The sequence below is a fragment of the Odocoileus virginianus genome, chromosome 3 (genome assembly GCF_023699985.2).
Source record: "Odocoileus virginianus isolate 20LAN1187 ecotype Illinois chromosome 3, Ovbor_1.2, whole genome shotgun sequence".
Taxonomy (NCBI): Eukaryota; Metazoa; Chordata; class Mammalia; order Artiodactyla; family Cervidae; genus Odocoileus; species Odocoileus virginianus.
Window position 1 is genome coordinate 1663469 of NC_069676.1, and position 25803 is coordinate 1689271.

Here is a 25803-nt window from a genome sequence, read left to right on the forward strand (position 1 = left end):
ACCCACTGACCTATTCACTTCACACATATCTACAGAGCCCCTACTGTGAGCACGGTCTAGGTGCTAGAAGCGTCATGTTAGCAGGCCTGAGGTCCTGCTGCAAGAAGTCACATTCCCGTGGGGTGGACAATAGACCGCTTCCCCCCTCGCAGGGATGACAGTGCAGGCAGAGAACATTTTGATGAGGGGAGCCGGCGCCTGTCCTTCCCTCTGACTCTTCTGCCCTGAAGTGTGAGGCTCTCTCCTGCCCCCAGGACTCCCCCACACCTTCCTCCCGGCTCCTGGAGGCCTCCTGACAGGCGGAGAGGGAAGCCTCCGAGCAGCCTGTGCTTGGCCTCCCCTGGGGAACTGGTGGTTATCAAAGCAGGAGTGAGAGTCCCCGTGGATGAGGAAGACTGGGCGGTGTGACTCTTTGCTGACAGCTCTGGGAAGTGGCAGAGCTTGTCGCCTGCAAATCCCAGCAAGGAGGTGACCGTCGAGCCGGAAGAGCAGACGGTGCGCTCCCCGCCGGCTGGCCTCCCGTCCAGCTTCGTCCTTGTCTGCCCCCTCTGCTCCAGGAGCTGTAGTTGAGTGACCCTGGAATCCGCCTCTGCTGCCTGAGGGGTCCCTTGGTGGCATGTCTCAGGAGGGCTGGGTGCCACAAGTTTAATGTCAGATTCGGAGGGTCTGCTTACCTGGTTCTGAGTGTCCAGCACCTGATGAAGGGTCAGGCACACAGTAGGGGTTGAGGAACTGTCTTGTGAATGAATGAATCAATGAGTAAATGAATTCTCATAGGATGACCATGGTCCCGCAGACCCATGACACACAGGCTCTGTCTGTCCATGGAAAAGAAGCCCTGTAGCATAACTGTTCTTGTCCCTCCTTCCCTGATGCCCACGGTTGTCTGTCTCCACTGTAGATGCTGGACGTTTGAGTCACCGGGCTGTAGGGATATACAGTTCTAATGTCCGCACTTTGGCCCAGTGCTCTCCAAAGCCTTTGCTCTGTTCCACTCGTGCTCATGTGGGCGGGTTTCTCAGTTTCTCTGAGCCTCCATTCCACAGCAGGCAAACGGGGGCAGTAATGCTCACTTGCAGGGTGTGGGAGGTGAAAGGTGGTGATGCGAGGAGGTGCCTGGCACAGGTCTGGGAAGGTCAGAGCTGACCTACGAGCTACAGCCATTGCTTCTTTGTCTGTGATGTCTGTCCAGCCAGCCCCGCTCTTGTCCTTGAGAAGCTTGGCTCTTTGGGGGATACACTGGCTTCCCTTAGTGCAGCAGGAAGGCCAGGGGCCGCGGCAGCCTCGAGACGCCGCCAGCGCCCTCTGCCTGGCTGGGGAGTCACAGTGGAGGTGAGTTTGGAGCTGGTTTTGACCACATGTTGGCAAAGTGGACAAGTTGGGGAGGGTGCTTTCCTGTGTGGACCTTCAGCGTGTCCCGGGAGGCGTGGAGCGGGGCTGGCGCGGGGCTCTGGCACAGGGGGGCCTCCGAGGGACAGAGCTGGCCAGAACGGCCGGGCTTGGATTGATCCTGAAGCTTTGGGAGCCAGCCGGGTCCTAGACATTGAGGATGCGGCAGCTAAGGATGCAGGAGAGCCCCCAGTCCTCAGCGGGCACAGAAGGGAGGAGGCGGTTAACAATGTAACAGACAATTGAAGGGGCTGCAGGCCCCGGTGGTGCAGCAAAGGGAACGGCCCTCTGAGCAGCGTCCGAGGGCGCCTCGCCCGTTCTGTGGGAATGTCCGCAGCTCTCAGCAGAACGCGTGGGGGCGGCACCCGGGCCTGCCAGTGAGACGGGCCTGTGGGCTCCAGGGCCCCCTCTGACCCTGCAGTGCTCTGAGGAAGCTCCTCGCGTGTCTGAGAACTCAGCCCTCTGCCTTTGGCTCTGGGCTCCCCACGTCACAGCGTATGCTCACCCATCTTCTCAGCCCCCATTTGTTCTCTGGTTCCACACTGCTGGGTCCCTGCTCCCAGCCTGGCCCAGGCGGTCAGCACAGTGCTCTGCCTGGGGGCAGAGGCAGGCAAGACAGCGAGCGCAGTGACCCGAACAGGTTCCCGTGGCGCCGGGCGCCGTGGGCTGCATGAAGGACAGGGCGGCTTCCTACTGCGTTCGAGGAGGCTCCTTACGTGCCGGGTGTTAGGAATCGTGCTGAGGGATTTCACTTTAGAGGAGGGATATGTTCACAGCAGACAACTCTGTAATACCACAGGGAGCAGTGCTGACACTTCTGAATTTTGCTGGGAGATCGGAATTCCTGACGACCCCCTGGCTGTGCCAAAGGCAGCGGTGACATGTGAACGGCCAGGGTGTCCCCAGGCTCTTCTGGGTCAGTGCCTGCTGGGCAGAGCTTGCCCCTTCTTCCTCATCATGTGAGGGAGCCTGAGGCCCGAGTGGTGGTAAGTCAGTGTTAGTCACTAAGTCGTGTCTGACTCTTGCGACCCCATGGACTGTAGCCCGCCAGGCTCCTCTGTCCATGGGATTCTCCAGGCAAGAGTACTGGAGTGGGTTGCCATGCACTCCTCCAGGAGGTCTTCCTGACTCATGGATCGAACCTGGCTGTCCTCATCGTACTGGGGACCCTGAGGCCTGAGTGGCGGTGGGGAGGCTGGCTGAGTGCTTGCCCTGGGTCGTCAGACCTGGGCCCGGGCTCCCGATCTGGACCGCTCAGGTGTGCCGATCCCGCCCGGTCCAGCTCTGGCGCTGAGATGACCCATCCCCTCTGCAGCCTCCCCCAGTCCACAGCCGCTGCCTCCCACCAACCAGCTAGACAGGAGCTTCTGGAGCTCGCACACACCTCTCAGGGCTGGGGCGGGTGGCGCCAGCCGCTGTTGAGGCCACATTACTCACAGGGTCCCCTCCCGTTCCTCACCTCCTGCTAGAGCCGCCCGAGGAGGGGACTCTGCTCCTGCGGTGGAGTCTCATCTTAGGGCCCCAGTGGGGAGCAGGGCCCGCAGTGCTCGGGATCCGTGTTTGACCCTCAGGGTGTGTGAGAAGCAGGAGCATGGCCTAGGTCTGCCTCCCTGCCTGTCCTCAGCCACCTCACTAACTTTCATCACCCAGGGCGCTTGCTGCTTCCCTGTTCCCCTCCCCGGGAACCTCCCAGGTGCTGTGGCCCTCCTCCCCACGATGGCATTTTCCCTCTTCCTTTCCTGGGGTCAAAGAGCCGCAGGGAATTAGAAAAATATGAATCATGGGAGGAATGAAAAATCATTGTTTTCAAATGCCCTGCCAGTGCCCGACAGCTGAAATTGGCCGGGTGTGGGGAGGGGCTGGTCGTGCTCACGGTCTCTGAGACTGGTGGGGCCAGTGAGGGTGTCACATGGCATCACTGCCCGGGCCTCCCCGAAGGGCTTCCTCCGGAGCAGACTCCATGCCAGGCCCCGGGGCTGGAGCTCACGGGGTCACGGGGAGGCTGGTGACGCCCAGGGCTTTCCAGGGCCAGGGCCTCTGTCAGAAGGAATCAGGTCCCTGTCTTCCCCCGCTCCTTCCTGTCAGCGCCCTCCACGCAGACCTCAGACAGATCCTTCTGTGTCCCACGGCCTCAGCAGAGCTGCGCTTCCCTGGTCTGCAGCCTTATCCCGTTTTGATGAGCCCTCTGGTGGTGAGTGGGAGGGCTGGGCCTCCAGTGTTGGTGTGGCTGTTGGTTGCCCTGTGGCGGAGCTGGCGGGGAGAACCCCAGGTCTGGGTCACACACAGGTGCCTGGTGAGACCCAGCATGGGCTTTGGAAAGCAGCCTGCTGTGCACTGTGGTCCAAGCAAGCCCTCCCTGGCGGCCCCGAGGAGAGCCCCAGCGGGGCCAGAGAAAGAACTCGGGTATTTGACCTTCTGTCATTTGATGACAGCTCTACTGAGTTCCTGAGTCTGTGCTGTGTGCCTGGGATTTTGCTGGATGCTTTAAATATGGTGTTGAGTTTGGTTCATGGTAACAGCCTGAGAGGTTAGAACTGGTATTGCCTCCATTTCACAGATGAGGAAACTGAGGCTCAAATGGGTAAAATATCAAGCCCAAGTCACAGGGCAAGATGGCAGCCAAGCCCACCCTGGAACCCCTGCAACTTGACGAAGTGATGGAATAGGCAGCTTCTTGGAAGTAATCAGCACCAACACGGGCAATGGTTTAAGGCAGCTTTTTTTCTTAGTTTGCACAGTAACCATTTGTTGAGGCTCCATCTAGATTCTGGGCATTGAACTACTTGCCTGGAAGTGGAGGAACCCGCCTGCACCCTGGAGACCTGCAGAGATCCTCAGGCCCAGCAGAGTGTGGCCTGGTGCAGGCTTGGGGACTTAATGGTTTCACCCTCATAGGAGGAATCACAGTGGGGGGACGTGGGGGCTGAAGAAGGGGCCCTACCTGCCTCCCATTTTTGTGCATAATACGGTCTTAGCAATTCCTGTCCTGCTTATTTGCATTTCATGACAGTTTGATATTTTGAGCAGAGGCTAGAGTCGTGTTTGTTCTTGCTTTGCCTGCGAAGCATTTGCAGAGAAGTGAGTGGTAAAGAAGATCTGCAAAGGGAATGTTCATTCTCATAGTGAGACTGGGCTTTTGCAGCCCCATTTGTGTGTTATAAGATGGGCACGAATGAAAATGCTCACTGGCAGCCTGCAGACTTTCTGCCCAGCTTTACAGCACTCTCTTCACCCCCACTGTGATGTACAAGCCTCCTCCTGGAGGGCTTGGAGAGACCTTCCCAGTTATGTCAAAGGCTCCGAGAAGCCACAAGGTAGAGCAGGCTTGTGCCTGCCTCTAAGGCCCTACAACATACTGCTCCAGGCCTGCCTTCTCCTCACTGGGTGCTTAGGTGCCTTAGTTGGCAGAGCTTGGCTCAGAGGAAGAGGTGGTAACTTTCCTGACGGTTGGGCATAAGGGACGCGAACCCAACCAGCAGCTTGTCCCTGCCTGCCCCGGCAGGGCCCCACTGCCTGGACCAGCCTCTTCTGTCCTGCCCTGTCCTTCCACCTCGGCAGGGGAGAAGGTCACCTCTGCCCAGTAGCCGCAGGCCACCTGCCAGGGCTCACTCCAGGGTGGAAGTCTGCCACAAAGAAAGCCAGCTCTTACATTATCATGCAGAGCCTGCATCCTTTCTTATTTTCTATTCCAGAACAGAAACTTGGCCGCATCTTTGCATAAGCAAAAGGTGCGTTACAGTGTATTTCCCCAAACAAGAGAGCTGTGGGCCTCTCTCTGAGCAGAGAAGCCCTGCGGCTTTCAACGTTTCCCCAAGGTTTCAAGATTCAAGGATCAATTCCTCAGACAGGGCTCAAGGACGTTGTCCCCGCTTCCCCTCCTCCTGTGGTCTGGACAGAGGTGAGTAGCTTCTCCCCAGCACGCAGGAGGCCTCAGGAGGGCAGGGAGGGGTGGGCAGGCTCTGGGGCACTTGGCTTGGTCTTCGATCATTACAGGGCATTGTGCATCCTGCTCCTGCCACGTTTTTGCCCGTTTGCTCTTGTTCCACATTTTCCGGTTATTCTCTCATTCACCCATTCAAAACTGTTTACTGAGCACCTACTGTGTGCTCAGCACTGCTAGGGACACAGCAGTGAGTGAGAAGAGGGGTGCCTCCCGCATCGAGTGCATAGTCCAGAATGGGAGCAGCTACTTCTTTTTAAATTTATTTTTATTTTTAACACCAAAAGCTTTTTGTATTGGGCTGTAGCCGTATTACAATGTTGTGATGGTTTCAGGTGAACAGTGAAGGGACTCAGCCATACGTGTGCATGTATCCATCCTCCCCCAACCCCCTTCCCATCCAGGCACATAACACTGAGCAGAATTCCATGTGCTATACGATAGGTTTTTGTTGGTTATCCATTTTAAATATAGCACTGTGTACTTGACCCTCCCAAAGTGCTTAACTATTCTTTCCCCAGAGCAACCATGAGTTCCTTTTCTAAATCAGTGAGTCTCTTTATGTTTTGTAAGTTCATTCGTGTCATTTTTTTTAAGATTCCACATGTAAGAGATGTCATATGATATTTCTCCTCTGTCTGACTTACTTCACTCAGTATGACATTCTCCAGGTCCATCATGTTGCTGCGAATGGCCTTATTTCATTCTTTTTAATGGCTGACTAATATTCCACTATATACATGTATATATACACACACACCACATCTTCCTTATCCGTTCCTCTGTCTATGGACATTTAGGTAGTCTGCATGTCTTCTCTATTGTAAACAGTGCTGCATCGGGCCATATTTTTCTCCAGATATATGCCCAGCAGTGGGGTTGCAGTGTCTTATGGTAGCGCTATTTTTAGTTTCCTAAGGAACCTCCATACTCTTCTGGGAGCAACTACTTTGAAGGGCTCGCTGTGAGCAAGGGATAGTCGTGCTGGGGGAGGAGCATGAGAAAGCAGAGGCGCAGTGACTGCCAAGGTCCCGAGGAAGGGCAGGACTCCCTGTTTAAGGAGCTCAGACTGGATCATCGTGAGCGAGGAGAGGGCAACCTGAGAAGCAGCAGCGGGCTTCCTCCCGTTGAGGGGGAAGGCCCTGGGGTGGGGCTTGCAGGATGCTCGCAGGGCGATAACTGCCCTCCTCCTTTGAAACACATTGATTGCCCTTTGCTTTTTCAAACGCTTTTCTGGGTGTTTCAAGAATCCAGAGGCTGGAGAGGGAGTTCCAGGTGCGAACCATTGCCCACGCAGGAGGAGAAGGCAGGGCTGTCGGGAGGGAGGGTTCCTGAAGGAAAGTAGCTGAGTGGAGCTCAGAGAAGCAAGCCAGGGCCACCTTAGACAGGGTCTCACGTGCGGGCCGAGGCCTGTTCCTGAAAGCACTGGGAAGGGTCTCAGGCAGAGGAAGGAGGAAGTCGGACCTTTTGGAGTCGCAGCCATCATGAAGAACGGTCCATGAGGGTGGGCGTTTGGGCAGGACATGGGGCGGGAAGGAGCTGCTTCCTGTCTGCCTGTTGAGAAAGTGGAATGGGGGCCGGGGAGAAAGGGGCATTGGAAGGGAGATGTTGGGAAGCTGCCTCTGTCTTTGTGGCCTTTTGTGCCGTGTCCGTGAGCTCTCTGCTTGGCAGAAATATTGCCGCTGTGTCCCTATTATTGAGGCTCATTCCCGGGGGTCTCCATGCCACAGTGGACCCTGCTGGGAGCATCCTGTGGGGACTGGGGTGCAGCTGGCTTTGCGGGGCTGTGGCAATTTCACAACCTGCTGAAAGGTTGGCGTGGCCCTGGGGGGCAGGGCAGGGCCCCCTCCTCAGCACAGCCAGCCTCTTCCATGCCCCACAAGCCCTGCCTTCTGCTCTCTCTGTTCCTGATGAATCCCAGCATGGGGACTGGGAGCCGGACACCAGAGGGGGGACGTGTTTGCAGGTGTGAGGGTTCGGTCACACCACCTAATGGGCAAGAAGACACGCCCCTCCAGCTGGTCACTGCAGGGTTCCCACCCGCTGGGGGCCTGCGGGGGCCGGGCCATCAGGAGGGCCTGGGAGTGGGGATCTGGGTTGGGGACCACCTAGCAGGTCCAGCAGCTGCCAAGAGGTGCCTGTGCTGTAGCGAGAGGCTGGGGCACACCCAGCCCAAAGCCCCGATCCCAAAGAGGCACGCTGTGTGGGGCTGTGTCCCTGTGTGGAAGGGCGAGGCCTTTCTAGGAGAAACAGAGAAAGGTGCACCTCAGTGGGGGCACCAGGGCAGGCAGGGCTGGGGCACCTCAAGGGCAGGCCTGGCTTCCTTTTTCGCCCTCTGCTGGGCATGCTCTGGACATGCCACGTCTAGCTCCTCAGCAGTCCTGGAGGCCCAGTTGGTCTCCAAGGCCAGAGACAGTGTGCCCAGCCCCACTGCTAGGAGCTGGTGGCTGGTGGGCCACTCAGAAGATACAGCTGGGCCTTGCGCAGCAGCCCGACACCCTGGTCCTGAGCGCCTGGCCCTTGCCCCCAGCAGGAGGTGGGGCTTTGCCTCGAAGAGCTTGGCACCTCGTGGTGGGGTTCCTGGGAGTCTGGCCCCCTTCTGTCTGGGATCAGGAGTCCGGGTCAGACCCGCCCACTGTCCAAGAAGGACATAAGACCCCTTCCCCAAGATGAGAGTGGTCACCCTCAGCCCCAGTGGTGGGGCCAGGAGACAGGAGGGTCTTGATGGCAGGCTCTGGGCAAGCAACTGAGGAGGGGCCAGCCCTGCATCTCCTTTCTCCCTTGGGGACCAACCTCAGCTTCCTCATCTCTCAGGAGGGGTGACACCCGTCCTTCTGGCCTCAAACAGCTGTTGGGAGCATCAAAGGAGGTAATTCTGTAAACTCAGCCCTGAATCCCTTCTGAGCAGCCAGCTACCCTGCCACTGTCTTTGGGTCTCCAGGCATAGCTGGGAACAGGACTCCATTTCGGCTATCTGAAGTCACCCAGACTTTGGGGACTTGATGTGAACCTGTCCCGTCCTAGGTCCCAGAGAGCAGGTTCAGGCTTGCTCTGCTTGCATCTTCTTCCCAAGTATCAGAACTGTTCTTTTCCTCTCTCCCCTGCCCCCATTCTTCACTCAAAGCATGACCTGGGAGTCAGAAGTGAAGGGTATAGAGTGAAGCTTGCCATTCACCCCTGTCTCTGTCCACTCTCCTCTCATGCCCGCCCCTGCTGGCAGCGGAACCTCCCTGTATCACTGCCGTCTTCTCTTCTACACCACAAGTTTCAGTCAAACTCTCCGAGCCAAATTGGCCAGGCTCTGCTTGTGAGAGATAAAATGATACTTTGGAGACATAAAAAAAAAAAAAAAAAAAACTCTCTCTTAAGAAAAACTGACTTTTAGGGTTATCGCCTCACTGTGGACCAAAAGTCTAGGTCTAGTTTGACCCTCAGAGGTGGGCAAGGACATCGGGTTTAGAGGGTGCGCACCCTGCCTGCCACCGTGACCGCCTGGGGGCTGCGGGGTGATGGCTCAGCAGCAGTGATAACCACAGCTTTGCTGTTTTCCCCAGGATCATTCCAGCACACACGTGTGGAAGTCTAGTCCTCACAGAGCGAGTTGAGCCTGTCATCTTGTTTTGCGGAAGGGAAGGCGCAGTGTGGGTGAGCTGGCTCCACCTTGCCAGTTATAGTTCACCTTGTCGGCGTGTGACTCAGGCCAGCGTTCACTCCCTCCAGACTCACGCTTGAGTTGCAGTGACCACCCTGGAGGCTATCAGTCATTGCTTCCCTAGAGGAAAGCCAGGTCTGGGCAGAGAAACAAATTACAATTGGAAAGTAGATTTGTGGGCAGGAGGCTTCCCATAGGGGCCACATGTAGGGCTGGCTGGAGGCATCCCAGGACCCCTCTGTGCACATTTGCTCTGCCTTCCGTTGGTGCCATCTCAACATACAGCAGGGTGACAGTGATCACCATGCTCTTTGTCTAGCATGCCCCATGTGCCTGCCCATCCCATCCATCATGAATCGATTTTACTTGCTAACTCTCAGATTTCCCAAAGGGTTTTCCTGCTGTTTGTAGGTAGCAATTTCCATTGCTCAGATAGAGATTCTAAAAGTTGGCATTCCGGGGGAGAAGGGCCCTGGCCTGAGATGACAGAGCGGGCTCTGGGAGAGGCATTTGGCAGGATCTGCCCTCCCGAGGGGGAAGGTCAGCAGCCTCGGGGGTTTGGTCTACACACAGGGAGGGCATGCACGATGAGTTCATGCCTCTCCATTGAGTGATGGATGAGTGGATTTGTTCTCTCGACACGTGTGTCCCGAGTATCTGCTGGGTGGCACTGCGTCCTGAGTGCTGGGGACACGCAGGGGAAGCACAGAGGACTCGGGAAGTCGTGTACCCTGATGCTTGCTGGGAAGCAGATGAGATCTGGAGGCTGGGCCTCTGGGAGAGTCAAGCCTGGTCAAGAAGTGAATGAATGAAGTGGGTGGTAGTGAGGGCACTGTTCCAGGTAAGATCCTGAGAGTGTGTGAAGGTGGGGTCAATGGGGAAGGAGACTTGGTTGGCCCTGAACCCGGGGTTAACCATACCAGCGTTTCCGGAAGGCCATGCTGGCTAAGCTGTGGGGAGTGGGGGTTCCTCACCTTTCTTGTGCCGTGGACTCCTCTGGCTTCCGGTGAGGCCCATGGGTACCTATTCAAATAATGTTTGTAAATGTAAAAAATAAAATACACATGTGTGCTGAATCACCTCGATTGCGTCTGACTCTTTGCCACCCCATGGACCGTAGCCTGCCAGGCTTCTCTGTCCATGGGATTCTCCAGGCAAGAATACTGGAGTGGGCTGCCATGTCCTCCTCCAAGGGATCTTCCTGACCCAGGGATCCAACCTGTGTCTCTCTGTCCCCTTTGTTAGCAGATGGGTTCTTTACCACTAGCGCCACCTGGGAAGCCCAAAAAAGAAAGAAAAAAAAATGATAAAATACAAAGGAAGCCAACTGTGTCAGCTGTAGTTCCCAAAACAGAACACAGAAAGCACCTTTCTGGTACAGCAATATCTGTCCTTAATTAGCACGTTAAAAATTAGATCTGGTGGTCGTCTAAAATGACTCCGCTTTCCAAGCTGTGATGAGTATAGATAATATTTCACAACCACCAGCAGCAGCTATGGAGTAATTTCTACCAGTGACAGTCCCAGGATTGCCCCTGCGACTCGCGTTTGTGCCGTGTTCACCCTGGCAGAAGAGGCTGCGTTGCAGTTAGCGGCTCCAGCGCTTAGACTGGGCAGTGTCCACATCCCAGTGTAGGCTCTTGGTGGAGATTCCCTGGGGTGGTCGGAGGGGCTGCTGAGTAGAGAGGGGCGGTGTCCAGGCAGTGAGTGGTTGGCTGTAAGGGGGCAGGAGGAGCAGAGGGAAAGGAAGGGGTTGATTGAGAGCTGATGGTAATGCCTGAGCATAAAGCGTGGCAAGGAGGAAGGACTGGGGTGGGTGTGCCCGGGTTCTGCCCTGGGGCTGAGCTGGTGGCGATGCCATTTACAAAGCCAGGGCTGATCTGTGAGCCTGTGGTTTCTGCTGACATGTCCCTGGTTGTCTTTCAGGTCAACGAAATCTATCACGATGAGTCCTTGGGGGCCCACATCAATGTCGTCCTGGTGCGGATAATCCTGCTGAGCTACGGGAAGGTGAGTGGGCACTGCAGGCTGGTGCCTACCAGGCTCACCAGGGCGCCCACCTCTGTGGGATGAATGGGGCCCTCCAGTGAGGCAGAGGCCCCCTTTAAAAGCCTTTATGTTGGCCAAAACCACCTTGCCTCTCCCCAGCTGCCCTCTGTTTCCTGTAAGAAGCAAGGAACTTGTGAGCCACCCCTACTCTCCTTTCAGCCTCACCTCCTCTTTAAAAATTGAGGTTCGGGCTTGCTGAGACCAACAGATCAGGAGGTGACTGCCATGGAAAAGCTGGTTTTCACCCAGTTCCTGGCCCTGCAGGCCGCACGGGGAAACGCCAGGGCTGGTCGGGAGGCCTGGGGAAGGAGAGGGAAACTGGGGGTGAGCACCTTCATTAGGGTTTCCTCGGGAAGGACCAGGTTAATCAAGGGTAAGCAGGCTTAGGATTGGCCAGTGTGAATCATTTCAGTGGGCTCTGGGGAATCAGGGCTGCCTCTGAGTGTCTGGTACCTGGCCCTTGGGGATTTGCTCTGGGGATAGTGGGCTGGAGTGTGAGCGCCTGATGAAGGAGATGGCTGGGGGCGTGGGCTCTCCATTGGTTGGTTTGCATCTGAAGAGCATACGCTTCAGAGTGAGCTCTTTACTGACTCTAGGAATTGGTTAACCCTGGGAGGGACAGTTCCTGCCAGGTCAGCAAGGCCCTGGACATCAAAGCATCAGAAATGCAAGGTTGAGACACCCCTCGGTTTGACTCCTGCCTGTCTTCAGCCAGTGTCCTCTTCTCATGCCACGTAGCTCCTGTTCTCACCGAGAAGTCTTGCCCTTCTTACACCCCTTTGCCGTCAGACTTGAAGCCTTTTTCCTATCAGCATGCACAGGTCTATGCAAGCAGGGTTAGGAAGTCCCCAGACGGAAAGAAAACTCTCCTGCAAGGAGAGCTGGTGAGGAAGGAAGGAGCCTTGTGGTGCCAGGCCAGTGTGAACTGAGCCAGGCCTCTGCTAAGCAACTTGGGAGCACTTTACACGAAATTAACTCAGTCCAAGGACAAAGGAGGAGGTGGAGCTATGATGATCCCATTTTGCAAGTAAGGACTTGTGAAACTTAAACTGAGGTTTAAGGCAGTTCAGTGGAGTGAGTAGCCAGTGGCATCTGGCTCCTTAGGAGTCCAGCTTCTCACCCTGACAGCCAAATTCTGGAATCCGTGGTCTGACCTCACTCAGTATGAATAAAGTCAGGTCATATTAAGATGAAGCCAAGGTACATCAGGCATAGTAATTATGTGCAGGATTAAGTCCTCTACTCAGAGGCAGAGTCTTCGTCTCACAAAATGAAAGTGAACTGCACACAACGTATGAGGCCTGCAGGACAGAAATGACAGCGAAGGCCTCTGGCTGGACAAACTCCAGCAATGCTGGACCTTGAGCCCACTGTTCCTACCTTGGGAAGCGTGTCACTCTAAAGTGGTGCAAGCGACCACTTCAAAGGACGGCAGTCGTGGCCCCTTAATGTCCCAAGGACAACGTAAAATGTACCAAAGCAGGCTGTCAGAACAAGGGGGAAGTCTGCAAAAAACCTAGCAGCAGGAGTCTTTCATACCCTTTCTGAGACCTTTAACAGATCACATTCTTAAAGGCACAGGAGTTTCAAATAATACAACGCTCATGCTTAGTCGCTCAGTCGTGTCTGACTCTGTAACCCCATGGACGATAGCCCACCAGGCTCCTCTGTCCATGGAATTTTCCCTGGCAAGAATGCTGGAGTGGGTTGCCATTTCCTACTCCAGGGGATCTTCCCAACCCAGGAGCTGAACCCATGTCACCGACACTGCAGGCGAATTCTTTACCACTGAGCTGCCTGGGAAACACAAATACTATAATGGGTAAAGTTAAATTAGTTATATCATCTTTTCCCCTTGCTATACCTATGGAAAGATATGCCTTCTTTTTGAGGAATCATAGAACACTTAAGAATTACAAATATACTTCAGGTCCTAAAGAAAATTTTAGTGAATTTCATACAGCAAAAATTGTTTGGACTACGCTCAGTGCTCTAAAACTAGATGGAGGAAAGGGATATATAAAAAGAATAAATCCAGTCTCTCTGAAAAAAAAAAAAAATCTCCTAGGAAGAATACTGTTAGAGCCTCAATTGTAGACTATTGGGAAAACCAACCAAAATGAGAGTACTACAGATCAAAACCTGTGGAGTGTGGCCAAAGCTGGATTCAGAGGCAGGTGCCTTCCAAGATCACACTGAGTGAATGAAACCAAGTTAACCCTGTATTCGACTCAGTAAGTTAGAACAGATATTAACAACTACCCAAACCCAAAAACCTAAAGAAAGTAAAAGTAAGGAAATAGTTCAGAAAAAGGCAAAAATCAATAAAGTAGAAATTAGAAAGTAACAATAGGATCCATCGAGAAGCGAGACTTGGGAAAAGCAAACCTTTGGCATATTTAGTCTAGAAAAAAGAGAGGAAGCGTAAACTAAAAGAGCAGAAAGCATGCGTATAATGCAACCCACAGTGGGGTGCTTGTCCTGGCGAAGGGAAAGCTTTGGGAGCAGTTGCTGCCCTGTACTCAGCTGTTGGGAGATCTCTGCCTGGGCCTTTTCCGCACCCCTCCCCACCCTGACACCCGGTGGTGGTCTGTGCAGGAGGGGCGTGCAGGTAAGCAGGCAGTCTGTGGCAGGGTGGGACATTCTAGGCTTACAGGCACAGCATGCAGGATAAGGCTCAGGTGACCCACGCCCAGTGATACAGGTCCAGCCTCCGTTTGCTGACACAGGGCTTTGGAATGTCCGATGGGACTTGTGCATCCCCGCTAGAGCAGTCATCAACATGTTCCCTGTTCCTCCCCCTCCCTCCCCCTCCTCAGGCTGGGTTCCCCTTTCCTGGCCTGAGACCCCCTCATTAGCATCCTTCAGCATCTGAGGAATTTTGAGGCTGGTAGCATGAGGGATGGGCATGATTATATCCAACCCTCTCCCCACTTTTTGCCTCTGCAGAGGGCAGGGGATAGGAAGAGGAGAAGAGCTACCAAGTGGTCAGGGCACTAAAAAGAAAAACTGGAGGATTGTGTGTGGTTAACTGCTTACCAGTGCTGGCAAATTTTGGTTCTTATTTGGCCTGTGAACTGTCTGTCTCCTTCCCAATGTTGATTACTCAATGGAACAAAGCCTCGGTTATTTTAACTACTTCCTGACAGGCTTTGTGCTAAACTGTTCCCACCCAAAGATGTTTCTTCTTGTTTTTCTTTCCTCAAGTATCTCACACAGGTAGAAACCTGGTAGAAACCAGTAGAAAATCTGAAGGTAAGATTCTGAGAAACTCTGGGTCAGGGACCCAGAAGATCTTGGGAAATTAAGGATTTCTTAGGGAAATGGGAAACCCGATAATCATGTGGGAACTCAAGTGCTTCACTGTTTGCAAAGTTATCTTAAAATTACCTCTAAATAGAGAATCAGATAATCTGTTTTTGCCAGTATATTCTTATTCATTTGCAGGGAATTATTAAGCAAAGATAATGCAATATCATATAAACAATTTCAGAATAGGTATATGTTCTAAAATCCACCCAATTTCTCTTTCAGGCCAATATGATTCCTACATGCAAAGCTGCCAAAGGTAGCATTTCTAAGACAAAGTACAGACCTGTTTCACTTCTAAAAATAGATGTAAAAAATCCTGAGGCTCTAAGCCTTTCATTCAACAATGCATAAAGAGAAATTCCCCTCATGATTAAATAGGGTTTATTATAGGAAGGTGATGATTGTTTAATATCAGAAAGTCTGCTCATATAATTTGGCACATCCATTCGCCTAAGGACAAAGCTCATCATCTGACAAGCACTTGTTGAGGGTTTTTGTGCATCCAGTGCTGTTGTGTTTCACTGCCATGATCCCGGACCTCGGGGGCTGCTCCTGGGTGGAGGTGCAGACGAGGAAACGGTTGTAACTGGGGCTCAGAGGCTTGGCAGGGGAAGGGTGAGGCAGGCAGTCCTTACTTAGAGGTCAAGGCAAGTGACCGAACTGGAGGCAGTGACTTTTCAGCCACAGGGAGGGAGTGCAAAAGGGGACGAACCAGCATAGGCATGTTTCAAGCTAAAGGCAGGAAGAGAACAGGCCGTTGGAGGAACAGGGGGCAGCTGAATCTGACTGAAGGGGACAGTGCAAGATGGGAAAGCAGCAGAAGTTGGTGCTGAAGAAGCTAGCTGGAAGGAGCGGATCCTGAGGGATCCTGCCAAGGGGTTTGGTTTTCTCACTAGGGCAGTTTCTAGCGGGAGAGTAACACGATCCGATTTGCATTTCTAAGAAGGTGCCCGGGCGCTCCAGTGTGCAGAATGGCCGTGGGAGTGGTGGCTTAGGAGAAAGTGGGCAGCAGCAAAGGGAGGACAGTCGTGGGCCGTCCTGGGACCACAGCCACAGGGTGGATGGAGAAGGCAGAGAATTTTAGGAGGCCAGACCGGGATGGGGGGTGGGCGCTACGTGGATGAAGGTGAAAGGACACCGAGCCTGTGCCGTGGGCAGCCTGGCAGGTGACGAGGCGGCCCCCTGAGGTGGCGAGCACAGGAGGGGACGTGGCCCGTGGGGGAGAACGGCAGCGAGCTCAGAGATGTGCTGGCGTGGGCGCCTTGGGCCCTTCCAGTGGAGACAGTCGGGGGACTCTGGCACGCGGGCTGAAGCCTGGAGGGCAGAGGTGTGCATCCTTTGCAGAGGCATGGGTGGGGTGCGCAGGGGAGCGCCCCGAGCCCGGGGCAGCGGACAGAGCCCAGGAGCCCCTGCTGAAGGCACCGGCAGGGCAAGGAGCGTGATCAGCTCCTTGGGAGCTGAGAGGGTGAGAACGGGTAACAGATGGTAACATGACAACCCAAATTTTATTTAAAGGTAGAAAAAGAAGCACACTGTCCCTACAAGTGTTCTGCATTGCTAATTCTTAGGATGTTCTTAGATGTTCCATAGGAGAATAGAGGGGTTCCATGGTCAAATGAGTCTGGGAAAGGCCTATAAGACAAAGTAAAACAGGTATTCCTGACAACAAAATTTCTCAGAGACTTTACTGTGAAAATGTGCAGGGTGAATCTCTAAGAGGTGGAATAATTCACACAGTTTCTCAAAACTGTTTCTCAACAGAACCCTTTTCCTCATGGAATCAACGCTCTGCAGAATTCGCTTTGGGAAATGCTGCCCTTATGAGACAGTTAAAGTAAAATGGGCAACAAGAAAGAGACATATAACTTTGTTACTGAGGTTTTGGAAACTCTACACAATATCATATGACATGAAACCAGTATCCAAGGAGAGTAGATAATATTACAATTGTTTGCTGATGCTTATGTGCCTGGAAAACCGAAAAAAATCCATTGGAAAACTTTTAGGGTTAAGAAAGGAGTTTAGTGACATGACCAAATATAAGATAATTACACAAAGCCCAATAATTTCTGTGTAAACTGACAATGCCCTGGTGTGCGTGCCTGCATGCTAAGTTGCTTCAGTCGTGTCTGACTCTTTGCCACCCCATGGACTGTAGCCCACCAGGCTCCTCTGTCCTGTGGGGTTCTCCAGGCAAGAATATTGGAGTGGGTTGCCATGCTCTCTTCCAGGGGTCTTCCTGACCCAGGGATCCAACCCTCATCTCTACCTGCATTGACAGGTGGGTTCTTTACCATTAGTCCACCTGGGAAGCCCTACAATGCCCTGGTAGTAAAGATAATAGGGAAAGAAAAGGTTCCTTTAGGATAGTAACCAAAAATATAAAATATCTGGCCTAGTCCTAACAAGACAATGTAAGACCTACATATAGGAAGAAAATTGCACATCGTTAATGGGGCTTCCCTGTAGCTCAGCCAGTAAAGAATCTGCCTGAAATGAGGGAGACCCCAGTTTGACTCCTGGGTTGGGAAGACCCCCTGGAGAAGGGATAGGCTGCCCACTCCAGTATTCTTGGGCTTTCCCGGTGACTCAGACAGTAAAGAATCCACCTGCAATGTGGGATACTTGGGTTCCATCCCTGGGTTGCGAAGATCCCCTGGAGGAGGGCATGGGACCCACTCCAGTATCCTTTCCGGGAGAATCCCATGGACATAGGAGCCTTGCGGGCTACAGTTCATGGGGTCACAAAGAGTTGGACAGGACTGAGCAACTAAGCACAATGATAGGAAAAAAATAAAAATACATGAAGAGACATATGCTGTTCCTTACGGGAATACTGAGCATTGTAGTAATGTTGATTTTTTCCTAGATTAATAATTGGAAACTTGATGAAATGATTCTGAGATTCATCCACAAGCATAAACATTCAAGAATGGCTGGGGAAACCTTGAAAGCCAAGCAGATAAAAAGGATTTACTACGAACACTTTGTAAAGCAAAAAATAAGTAAGATCATACTATATTTGCATAAATGTTAACAGATCAACTGAATAAAATATATAAGTCTGAAAATACCTCTCGTAAATAAAATGTGATAATATAAATGGAATGGTTATTAAGTGTTAGAATAAATATATGATAAATAGTAAATTAAATATATCAGATGATAAATATATACCAATAAAATTCAGCTATTTAAATCATACAAATCAAGAAGAAAATATTCATTGTCAAGGGCTTCCTAAGCGAAAATACAATAGAAAGGATTATAAAGGGGAAGATAGATATATTTGAGTACTTAAAATATAAAATTGTCAAAAAGCACTGTCAAAAGACAAACCACATGAGGAAAAGCATTTGCAATATGGAAAAATAATATATGAAGAGTCCTAGGAAAAACAGACTTGGCAATTGACATAAGCAATTAACTAAAGAAAAAATACAAGTTGCAAAAAAGAGAAAATATTGAGCTTTACTATTAATCAAGAAAATAAAATGATTTGCCATTTTAAAAGCATCAGCTGTGTTAATATTAAAAAGAAGGCTTTGCTACTGCTTTGGGTGAATGCAGCAATACACTCTCCCATTCTTTAGTGTAAATGTGTATGCATTTCTAGAAGGAAAGGTGACAGTCGGTCACTTCCCTTTAAAAGGTTCTTCATGTTTGCCCCCAGTCATTCATTCATTTCTGTGATTCTATTCCAAAGTAGTTAACAGGCCCGTGCATGAAGTTTTAGGCCTAAGCCAAAGGTCATGGCCTTATTGCTAACTGTAAACAACTGGAAACAATCTAAATTGTCTGCCAATAAGGGTCTAGTTACATAAATTACAGCATATCTCTGTGGTGGGTTATTCAGTTCAGCTCAGTTCAGTCACTCAGTCCTGTCTGACTCTTTGTGACCCCATGAACTGCAGCACGCCAGGCCTCCCCGTCCATCACCAACTCCTGGAGTTTACTCAAACCCATGTCCATTGAGTCGGTGATGCCATCCAGCCATCTCATCCTCTGCCGTCCTCTTCTCCTCCCGCCTTCAATCTTTCCCAACATCAGGGTCTTTTCCAATGAGTCAACTCTTCTCATGAGGTGGCCAAAGTATTGGAGTTTCAGCTTCAGCATCAGTCCTTCCAGTGAACACCCAGGACTGATCTCCTTCAGGATGGACTGGTTGGATCTCCTTGCAGTCCAAGGGACTCTCAAGAGTCTTCTCCAACACACAGTTAAAAAGCATCAATTCTTCAGCGCTCAGCTTTCTTCACAGTACAACTCTCACATCCATACATGACCACTGGAAAAACCATAGCCTTGACTAGATGGACCTTTGTTGACAGAGTAATGTCTCTGCTTTTTAATATGCTGTCTAGGTTGGTCATAACTTTCATTCCAAGGAGTAAGCATCTTTTTATTTCATGGCTACAGCCACCACCTGCAGTGATTTTGGAGCCCAAGAAACTAAAGTCAGCCGCTGTTTCCCCATCTATTTGCCATGAAGTGATGGGACCGGATGCCATTATCTTAGTTTTCTGAATGTTGAGCTTTAAGTCAACTCTTTCACTCTCCTTTTTCACCTTCATCAAGAGGCTCTTTAGTTCTTCTTCACTTTCTGCCATAAGGGTGGTGTCATCTGCATATCTGAGGTATTGATATTTCTCCCTGCAATCTTGATTCCAGCTTGTGCTTCATCCAGCCCAGCTCATCTCATTATGTACTCTGCATATAAGTTAAATAAGCAGGGGGACAATATATAGCCTTGACGTACTCTTTTTCCTATTTGGAACCAGTCTGTTGTTCCATGTCCAGTCCTAACGGTTGCTTCCTGACCTGCATCCAGGTTTCTCAAGAGGTAGGTCAGGTGGTCTGGTATTCCCATCTCTTGAAGAATTTTCCACAGTTTATTGTGATCAACACAGTCAAAGGCTTTGGCATAGTCAATAAAGGAGAAATAGATGTTTTTCTGGAACTCTCTTGCTTTTTCAATAGTGGGTTATTGGACTGGCAATAAATCCCATTTTCAAAGCATGTGTAAGGGCTTTAGGAAATGGTTACAACATAAAGTCAAGTTGGTTTACTTTTGGGGAAAGAAGGATATAAGTTCCCAGTATTATGATCTCGATTTTGTGTACAAATATATACAAAGAAGGGATTGAAGGAAAACATAAATTGTGAACAGTACTTATCTCTGGGTAGTAGGTCATGGATTTTTATCTTCTTCTTTCTACTTTGCTGAATTTTCTTAATATATCATGGGATGTTTCTTTTATACTTGAGGGTTTCTTTTATACACTTATAGCACATTTTTAACTATGGAAAAATGAATTATTTTTTTTAAAGCAATAATTTAAGAATGAGAGAGCCCAGGTATTTCTGTTAACTGGGCAGTGGCAGCTGCCGAAGGCTGTCTGGCGGCGTGCCCCAAGTGTCGCGTCCAGCATTTTATTTCTGATTTGAAGGAGCACGTAGAAAGGACTCCATGCTTTACTGAGCACCTCTTCTCTGTGATGGCTTGGGGGTAGTGGAGAGGCATCTGTGTTCTTCTGTCCTGTGGGCAATCGTACCTTTCCTGTGCCTGGACCTGGGGCCTCTGTCACCTGAGCGTCCATGGAAACTTCGGGCAAGCCGTCTCGGCTAGAGGGGGATGCAGGCTGCCACCAGTGCCTGGCCTTGCCTGCAGGCGAGGTCGGGTTACTGAGGTGTTGCAGGCCCCTCCCTCACGGCCACGGCCAGTCTGGCCACCGCTCCTTACGTTCCACCTTGTCGGGACGGACTCTGCTTTGCCTGGGCCATGTTGATCCCCTCGGAGTCCCCCACAGGCAGAGTGAGGGTAAGGGGAGTGGGCATGGGCCCCTAGTGATGCTACAGCTTCCTCTTTCTGGGCATGGTGTGGGGAGGGCAGGCCATGGGGCTGACCGGAGCCCCTGGCCAACGAGATAGGTGGCCTCAGCCCACCTGGGCAGTGGGACAGCTCCAGCGAGACCAGGACTGATACAGTGAGAAGGGAGGGCACAGGGGGACCGAGGTCCCCGTTCACCTCCCTGACTTCCTGCCGGGAAGCTGAGGAATCCATGGTGATGAGGTGACAGGCACAGCTGGGCAGACTCAGACTGCCCCTCCGTCTCCTGCAGCCGAGCCTCCGCCATGCCTTGCCCCATGCCCTGCCCGCCGCCCCCACCTCCACATCCCTCCTGTTCTCAGGAAGCCACGGGGGAGGCTGCCGCCCCTCAGAGCCTGTGTGTCCTGCAGGGTTCCAGAAAGTTACAGGGCCAGACCCGGGCCTCCTCAGCAAGTTGTGGGATTGCAAGAGGCAAGTGGGGTCCACGGTGGGGATCTCACTTTCCCCGGGGAGGACACACTGCAGAAACACAGGCGGGGGGGATAGGAGAGTCAGGAGGACATGGCTGGCCCACCACGTCCAGGAAGGCTGGTGCTGGACAGACATCGGATGCAGAGGGGCTGGGGCCCCTGCCCCAGGCTAGCCCTTCATCTCTGCAGCAGGCGCGCCTCGCACAGGAGCCCAGGGACAGTGTGGTATGCTTGGCTGTGGGCTCAGGGGCAACACCCTTGGGAAAGGAGGGGTCACTGCACGGACCTGAAGCAATCAAACAGGAAGTCGGACAGTAACAGTCCCTGGAGCGTAGGTGCCAGGGCTTAGGGTGCCAGGCCAGTCAAACAGAGCGCCTCAGAACCGGAGGTCACATCACTGACCAATATTTCTGTAAGTACATTTAAAAAGAATAACTGGAAAAGGGAAATGTGACAAAACCAAGATTATCCATGAATACCAGCCTCGACTTTTTATTACTAAATTCCATAGACATAAAGCCACTCCACCAAACTGCTGTGAAAGTTTCCCAGGTCTGTATTTATCTCATTGTGGGTGATAACTGTTTGTGTCCACCGGTCACAGACTCCACTCGGCAGAGTGCTGGGGGTAAGGCCCTGTTTCCAGGGCTCTCAGGGACCTCAGGAAGTGAGAGGACCCGTCTCTTGGGCAGATGGATCCCGGGATGTGCCTGCCCCCAGGCCTGGGGCACCAGCTGCCCATGAGTTCACCAGTAAACAAGGTCGTTGTGGAGTGGTGAGCACCTCGAAGGACACAGAACACCGGCTGCCCTGGGCGGGGTGATCCGGAGGGGACTGCCTGGCTGGTATTCGTGTAGAGGGAGTGAGCTCTGCTTGTTGCAGGAAAAGCCAGGAAAGGCTTCTGGATGAGAGTCACAAATAGAGTTTGGCTCCCAAGGAGAATGGATTCGATGAGCTGCTCTTAAAGGAGCCACGTGCTTCCTGACAGTGAGTGAGGCTCTGTCTGTGCAAGGCTTGAGGCCCAGAAAGGCCGAGGGGACTGCAGGAGACCCCCACCAGGAGAGGGCCCTGAGGTGTGTCTTCCAAGGTCTGCAGAGTCAGGGTAAGGGGGTGGGTCTGGGAGCCGTGAGACCGAGACCAGACTTGGGGCAGAAAGTGGCCTAGGTGTTCAGATTCTGTTATTCATTCCAAACTGTGATGGAGGCAGACCAGCTTCCCTGCCCTCTGCTCCCCTCACGCCTGTCCCCAGGCCCCACCGAAGCCCCGCTGGGGATGAAATCAGGAGTACTTGTGCAAAGGACATGTTGTTTGTCTTCCAGCTTATGAGGAGCCTCTGAGTTATCTCAAGTTTTTCCTAAAACAACATTTTTTTCTCCATTTCTTAAAAAAAAAATAAAAAACACAGCAGAAGAAAAGAGATTATCTTATTTTATACAATATGCCATCAGCCAGGGAGCAGAACATCAGCAACACTTGAGGGTTGCATAGCAACTGGCTTTTCAATTGATTTTTTTGAGAAGGAACCAAAGCTACTGAACTGTTCTCATTTTAAATATTTCCTAAGATATGAAAATCAAAGCAAATGGAAATCAGAGACTTGGGGACAATCAAAGAACATAAGGTATCTTGTTGTGAAAGACCAGGTCAAGACAAAGTATGGAATGCTCCTAGGAATTTTTCAGCATTAGAGCAGGAGGGTCGGAGAAATTCTGACTGTGAGTCTCAGGGGAAGGCAAGAGAAGAAAATGCTGGGGCAGGACTCAGCGTTCAAGGGGCCAGTTCCACCGCCCTCTTCCTGCATATCCCAGGCCATTGCTGACCTGATACAGATCTCTGCTTCCCTGACTGTGTGTAGGGGATTCAGAGCATCCCAGGGACAGCCCCCTGGCATCCTCAGAGTCTGGGTCCCAACCCCCAAGCACTCGGCGCCAGGCATGGTGCCCGGTCCCTGGTCACTGTGGCCGACCTCCTGGGCCGGAGTCTCCAGGGTCCAGAGAAGAACGGGAAGCGGTGGAGACAAATGTGCCCTACAGGTTTGAGCTGGGAAGGTTCACTTGAACAATCTTGAGCTGGCAGCTTGGCTTTCTCTGGGAATAGATTCCCAGCCTCTGGGAGGATGTCTGGAACGTGCCTTGATAATCCAGGGGTCCTGAGCAGAGAAATACGGATCACGCCTTCTAGCCCTCACTGGTGTTGGGGTTGTGGATGCCTGTGGTGAGGTTTGAGCTCCAGGTACTCCCTGGCACCCCAGAGCAGCCTGGAGAAGACCCCCAGCTTGGTGTTAATTCTGGCCCCTGTTGGTTCTTGTGAGTCACTCACCATCATTGAGCCTTAGGGTCCCCTGTAAGGTGAGCGCACACTGGCGGTGGCAACAGGAGCGAGGGTTCCTGCAAGTTTCAGCCTGCAGTGCCCTCTTTGGGTTGGTCCGCTCTGTAGCCCACTCACCTCACCCTTCCCTCACAGCAGCTCTCTGGGGCACTCACCTCACCACCCACCCCACCCTGGACAGGTGAGTGGCCTGCCGAAGGCACACAACGGGGGGCGGCTTTGCTCAGGGAGGCTGGGCTGGGCTGTTTTTCCACAGGGCTCCTTGGGTGTGCTCCCCTTGGAGGTTGCCCATGGCAGGGTTCCCCTCAGAGGGCGAGTTTGCAGCCCCCCACCTTGGGGATGCTCATGGCATGTAGCAGGAAGAAGTCAGGATGCTCCTCAGCATCGTTCATTGCACAGACCGGCCCCCACCGCAGAGAATTACCTGCCTTGCATTTTAGCAGTGCCGGGGTTGAGAAGGGAGCTCTGCTTTCTTGAACCCAGCAGATCTGGACTGCTATCTGCGCACGCGGTCCTGTGTTGTGCTTCTTTGGGAGGGCGGGTTTGCGGGGGGCTCTGTCTGGGGTCAGAGCAGTTGAGAAGGTTTGGTTGGCTTCCGCTGGATGAGAGTATTGCGGGTGCTGATGGCCGTGGCCGGAAGCGCCTGAGCTCCCAGCTGTGCGCTGCGGTCGCGGAGGGGCCGCCCGGGACGGGGAAGTAGGGGCCATGTCCAGGGGCACAGGGCCGATGACAGCGGAGCAGGCTTCCACCCCCAGGGCCCCGAGCTGCCCCGGGGAGCCCCACCATCACTCGCAGGTGCCTTGGTGTGTGTGTGGGATGGGTGATCTGAGGCACTCCCGATGTACCCTGGAACCTGTGGGGCCTCCGCGCTGCTGGTCCCACTTTTCTCCTGTCTCCTTGACCAAAGGAGGTAAGAGCGTAAATAATTCAGCTCATTCTAGAGCACACAATGGAGATGTCAGAGAGCAGAGGTTGGGACAGAGCTTTCTGCACAAGTCTTAATTGATCTGTTTAACGTGGGACCCCAGAGGCCGGCTGGGGCCCCCGTGGTTCCGTTTGAGCCGCTGGCCGGCGTCTCAGGAGCAGCAGCCCGTGGATCCAGGCGCACGAGGCTCCCGCCGCTGTTCCCGCGGCAGCAGCGCCATCTGGTGGCCACCGCGGCTCTCGCCCTTCCTTTCCTGTCCTGCCTGCGTGGGGGAGGCATGACCCCCAGACAGAACGCCTTCAGAGGTGGCGTGGCTTCCAGGCTCCCCTCTGAGGCATTTTATTTGTATGTATTACACCCATAGAAAAAGAATCCAAAGATTTTTTTCCTCCTGTGTGCCTTCGTCTTGCTTCTTCATGGTCTTTGATGCCCGCTGAGGTTGTCAGGACAATGCAACCAAGCTGACCGGGTGGGAGCTGGTGGTTATTCTGCCGTTTTTCTAGATCCTTGAGGTGCACATCAGATCTGAGGCTGACCGCTCCACACTTATTCAGCCTGCCTGTGAAGCTCACACCTTTCCCCGCTCTGCGATCATCGGTGATGTAGAATTCGCCAACTGACCGTCCTTCATCATCACAGAAGCCTGTCGATGACTTTGGAGCATGGGCTAATGAGCTCCTGGCGTTTGCCTCTCTTTTCAGCACTGTTGATATTCTTGAGAGCATCAGCCAGCACATTCACACACACTATTATGGCGGCACGGAAAGACGGCGGGATCTCCGTCACTTCCGAAAGAAAGATAGACTTGTCTCTTGTCCTTGCTTGGATAGGACTACAGTCCATGTGCTGCGTGATACGTGGCAAAGGCGTGGGATGGCGGGCTGTGAGTGTGATTCAGGTGGCAGAGCAGTGTGGGGAGATCCCACTAGCGCCCGAGGGACCCTTGTGGATGCCCAGACCGCCCTCCTGGGCCCTCTGTCTGGACAGCTCTGTCTGTGAAGAGCCCTTCAAGGCAGGCAGAACCTATGGGAAGGCTGGCAGCTCTCAGGAAGGGGGAGAAGCAGGCCAAGGAAGGGTTGAGTCTGGGCTGCAGTCTTCTGCCTGGAAGCTCATGGGTGCTTGTTTGGGGGTGGGGGTTGCCTCTGGGCAAGCCTACTTCACCTGGTGTTTTGATTCTTTTGAGCCTCCGATCCGCTGACCTTGCTTGAATCCCCAGCTGACTCTAAACTGTCCCCCCGGGAGCTGCACCTGAGAAGCAGCAGATCTCCCCAAAGGAAAATTGCTGAACTTTTACCAAGAAGGAAACCTGGGCCCAAAGAGATGATCTCTGGCCTGTGTCCCAGGGCACTGCAGACTCTCCCTTTGCATGCACGTGTGTGGTCCTCTCCCGTGCCTCCTCCACAAGCTCCATGGCCGGAAGCCGTGCCTCCTCCCCTGCCAGCTGACTTGCTCGTCTCCTGCCACCTCAGGGTCCTGACTGTCGTCTCTCCCCCACTGACTCAGCTCTTTCTAAAATGCACACGGGTCTGGCACCGGCCGCACAGCACGAGGCACGCTGCACCCTCCTGAGCTCTCCAGACCAGCACGCAGGAGGATACCGGCCCTTAGTTCCTTGAGAGTGGCCAGAACCTTGAGAGAACTGGGACGTGGGCAAAGAAACAGGAAGTCCAAGCAGCTCTGGACTGTGGCTGTCAAACGCTGACGTCACCCTCCTCCAGGCTTCCAGGCCCCATCTGGGCTGCAAGTCCCCAGGGCCCAGCACACGGCCACTGCTTTTTGTGACCTGCCTCTTCAGGGCCACCTCGTCCTGGTGGAACCCCTCCGAGCCCCTCTTTCTGCCCCTCCCCTTGGGGAGTCTCCTTGGGACCCAAAAGCAGAGAGAGTCCCAGACAACTCCTGCTCTGGGTCCTG

The 25803-nt window shown here is 52.9% G+C and overlaps 1 protein-coding gene across 1 annotated transcript in view; it reads left to right on the top strand.

Moving 5' to 3' along the window:
• ADAMTS2 (ADAM metallopeptidase with thrombospondin type 1 motif 2) overlaps positions 1–25803 on the top strand; it is a 252171-nt gene that overhangs the window by 169229 nt on the left and 57139 nt on the right. The window contains exon 5 of the mRNA XM_070460787.1: positions 10908–10991. Within this exon, the coding sequence (XP_070316888.1) occupies positions 10908–10991 (84 nt within the window). The remainder of the gene's footprint in view (positions 1–10907; positions 10992–25803) is intronic.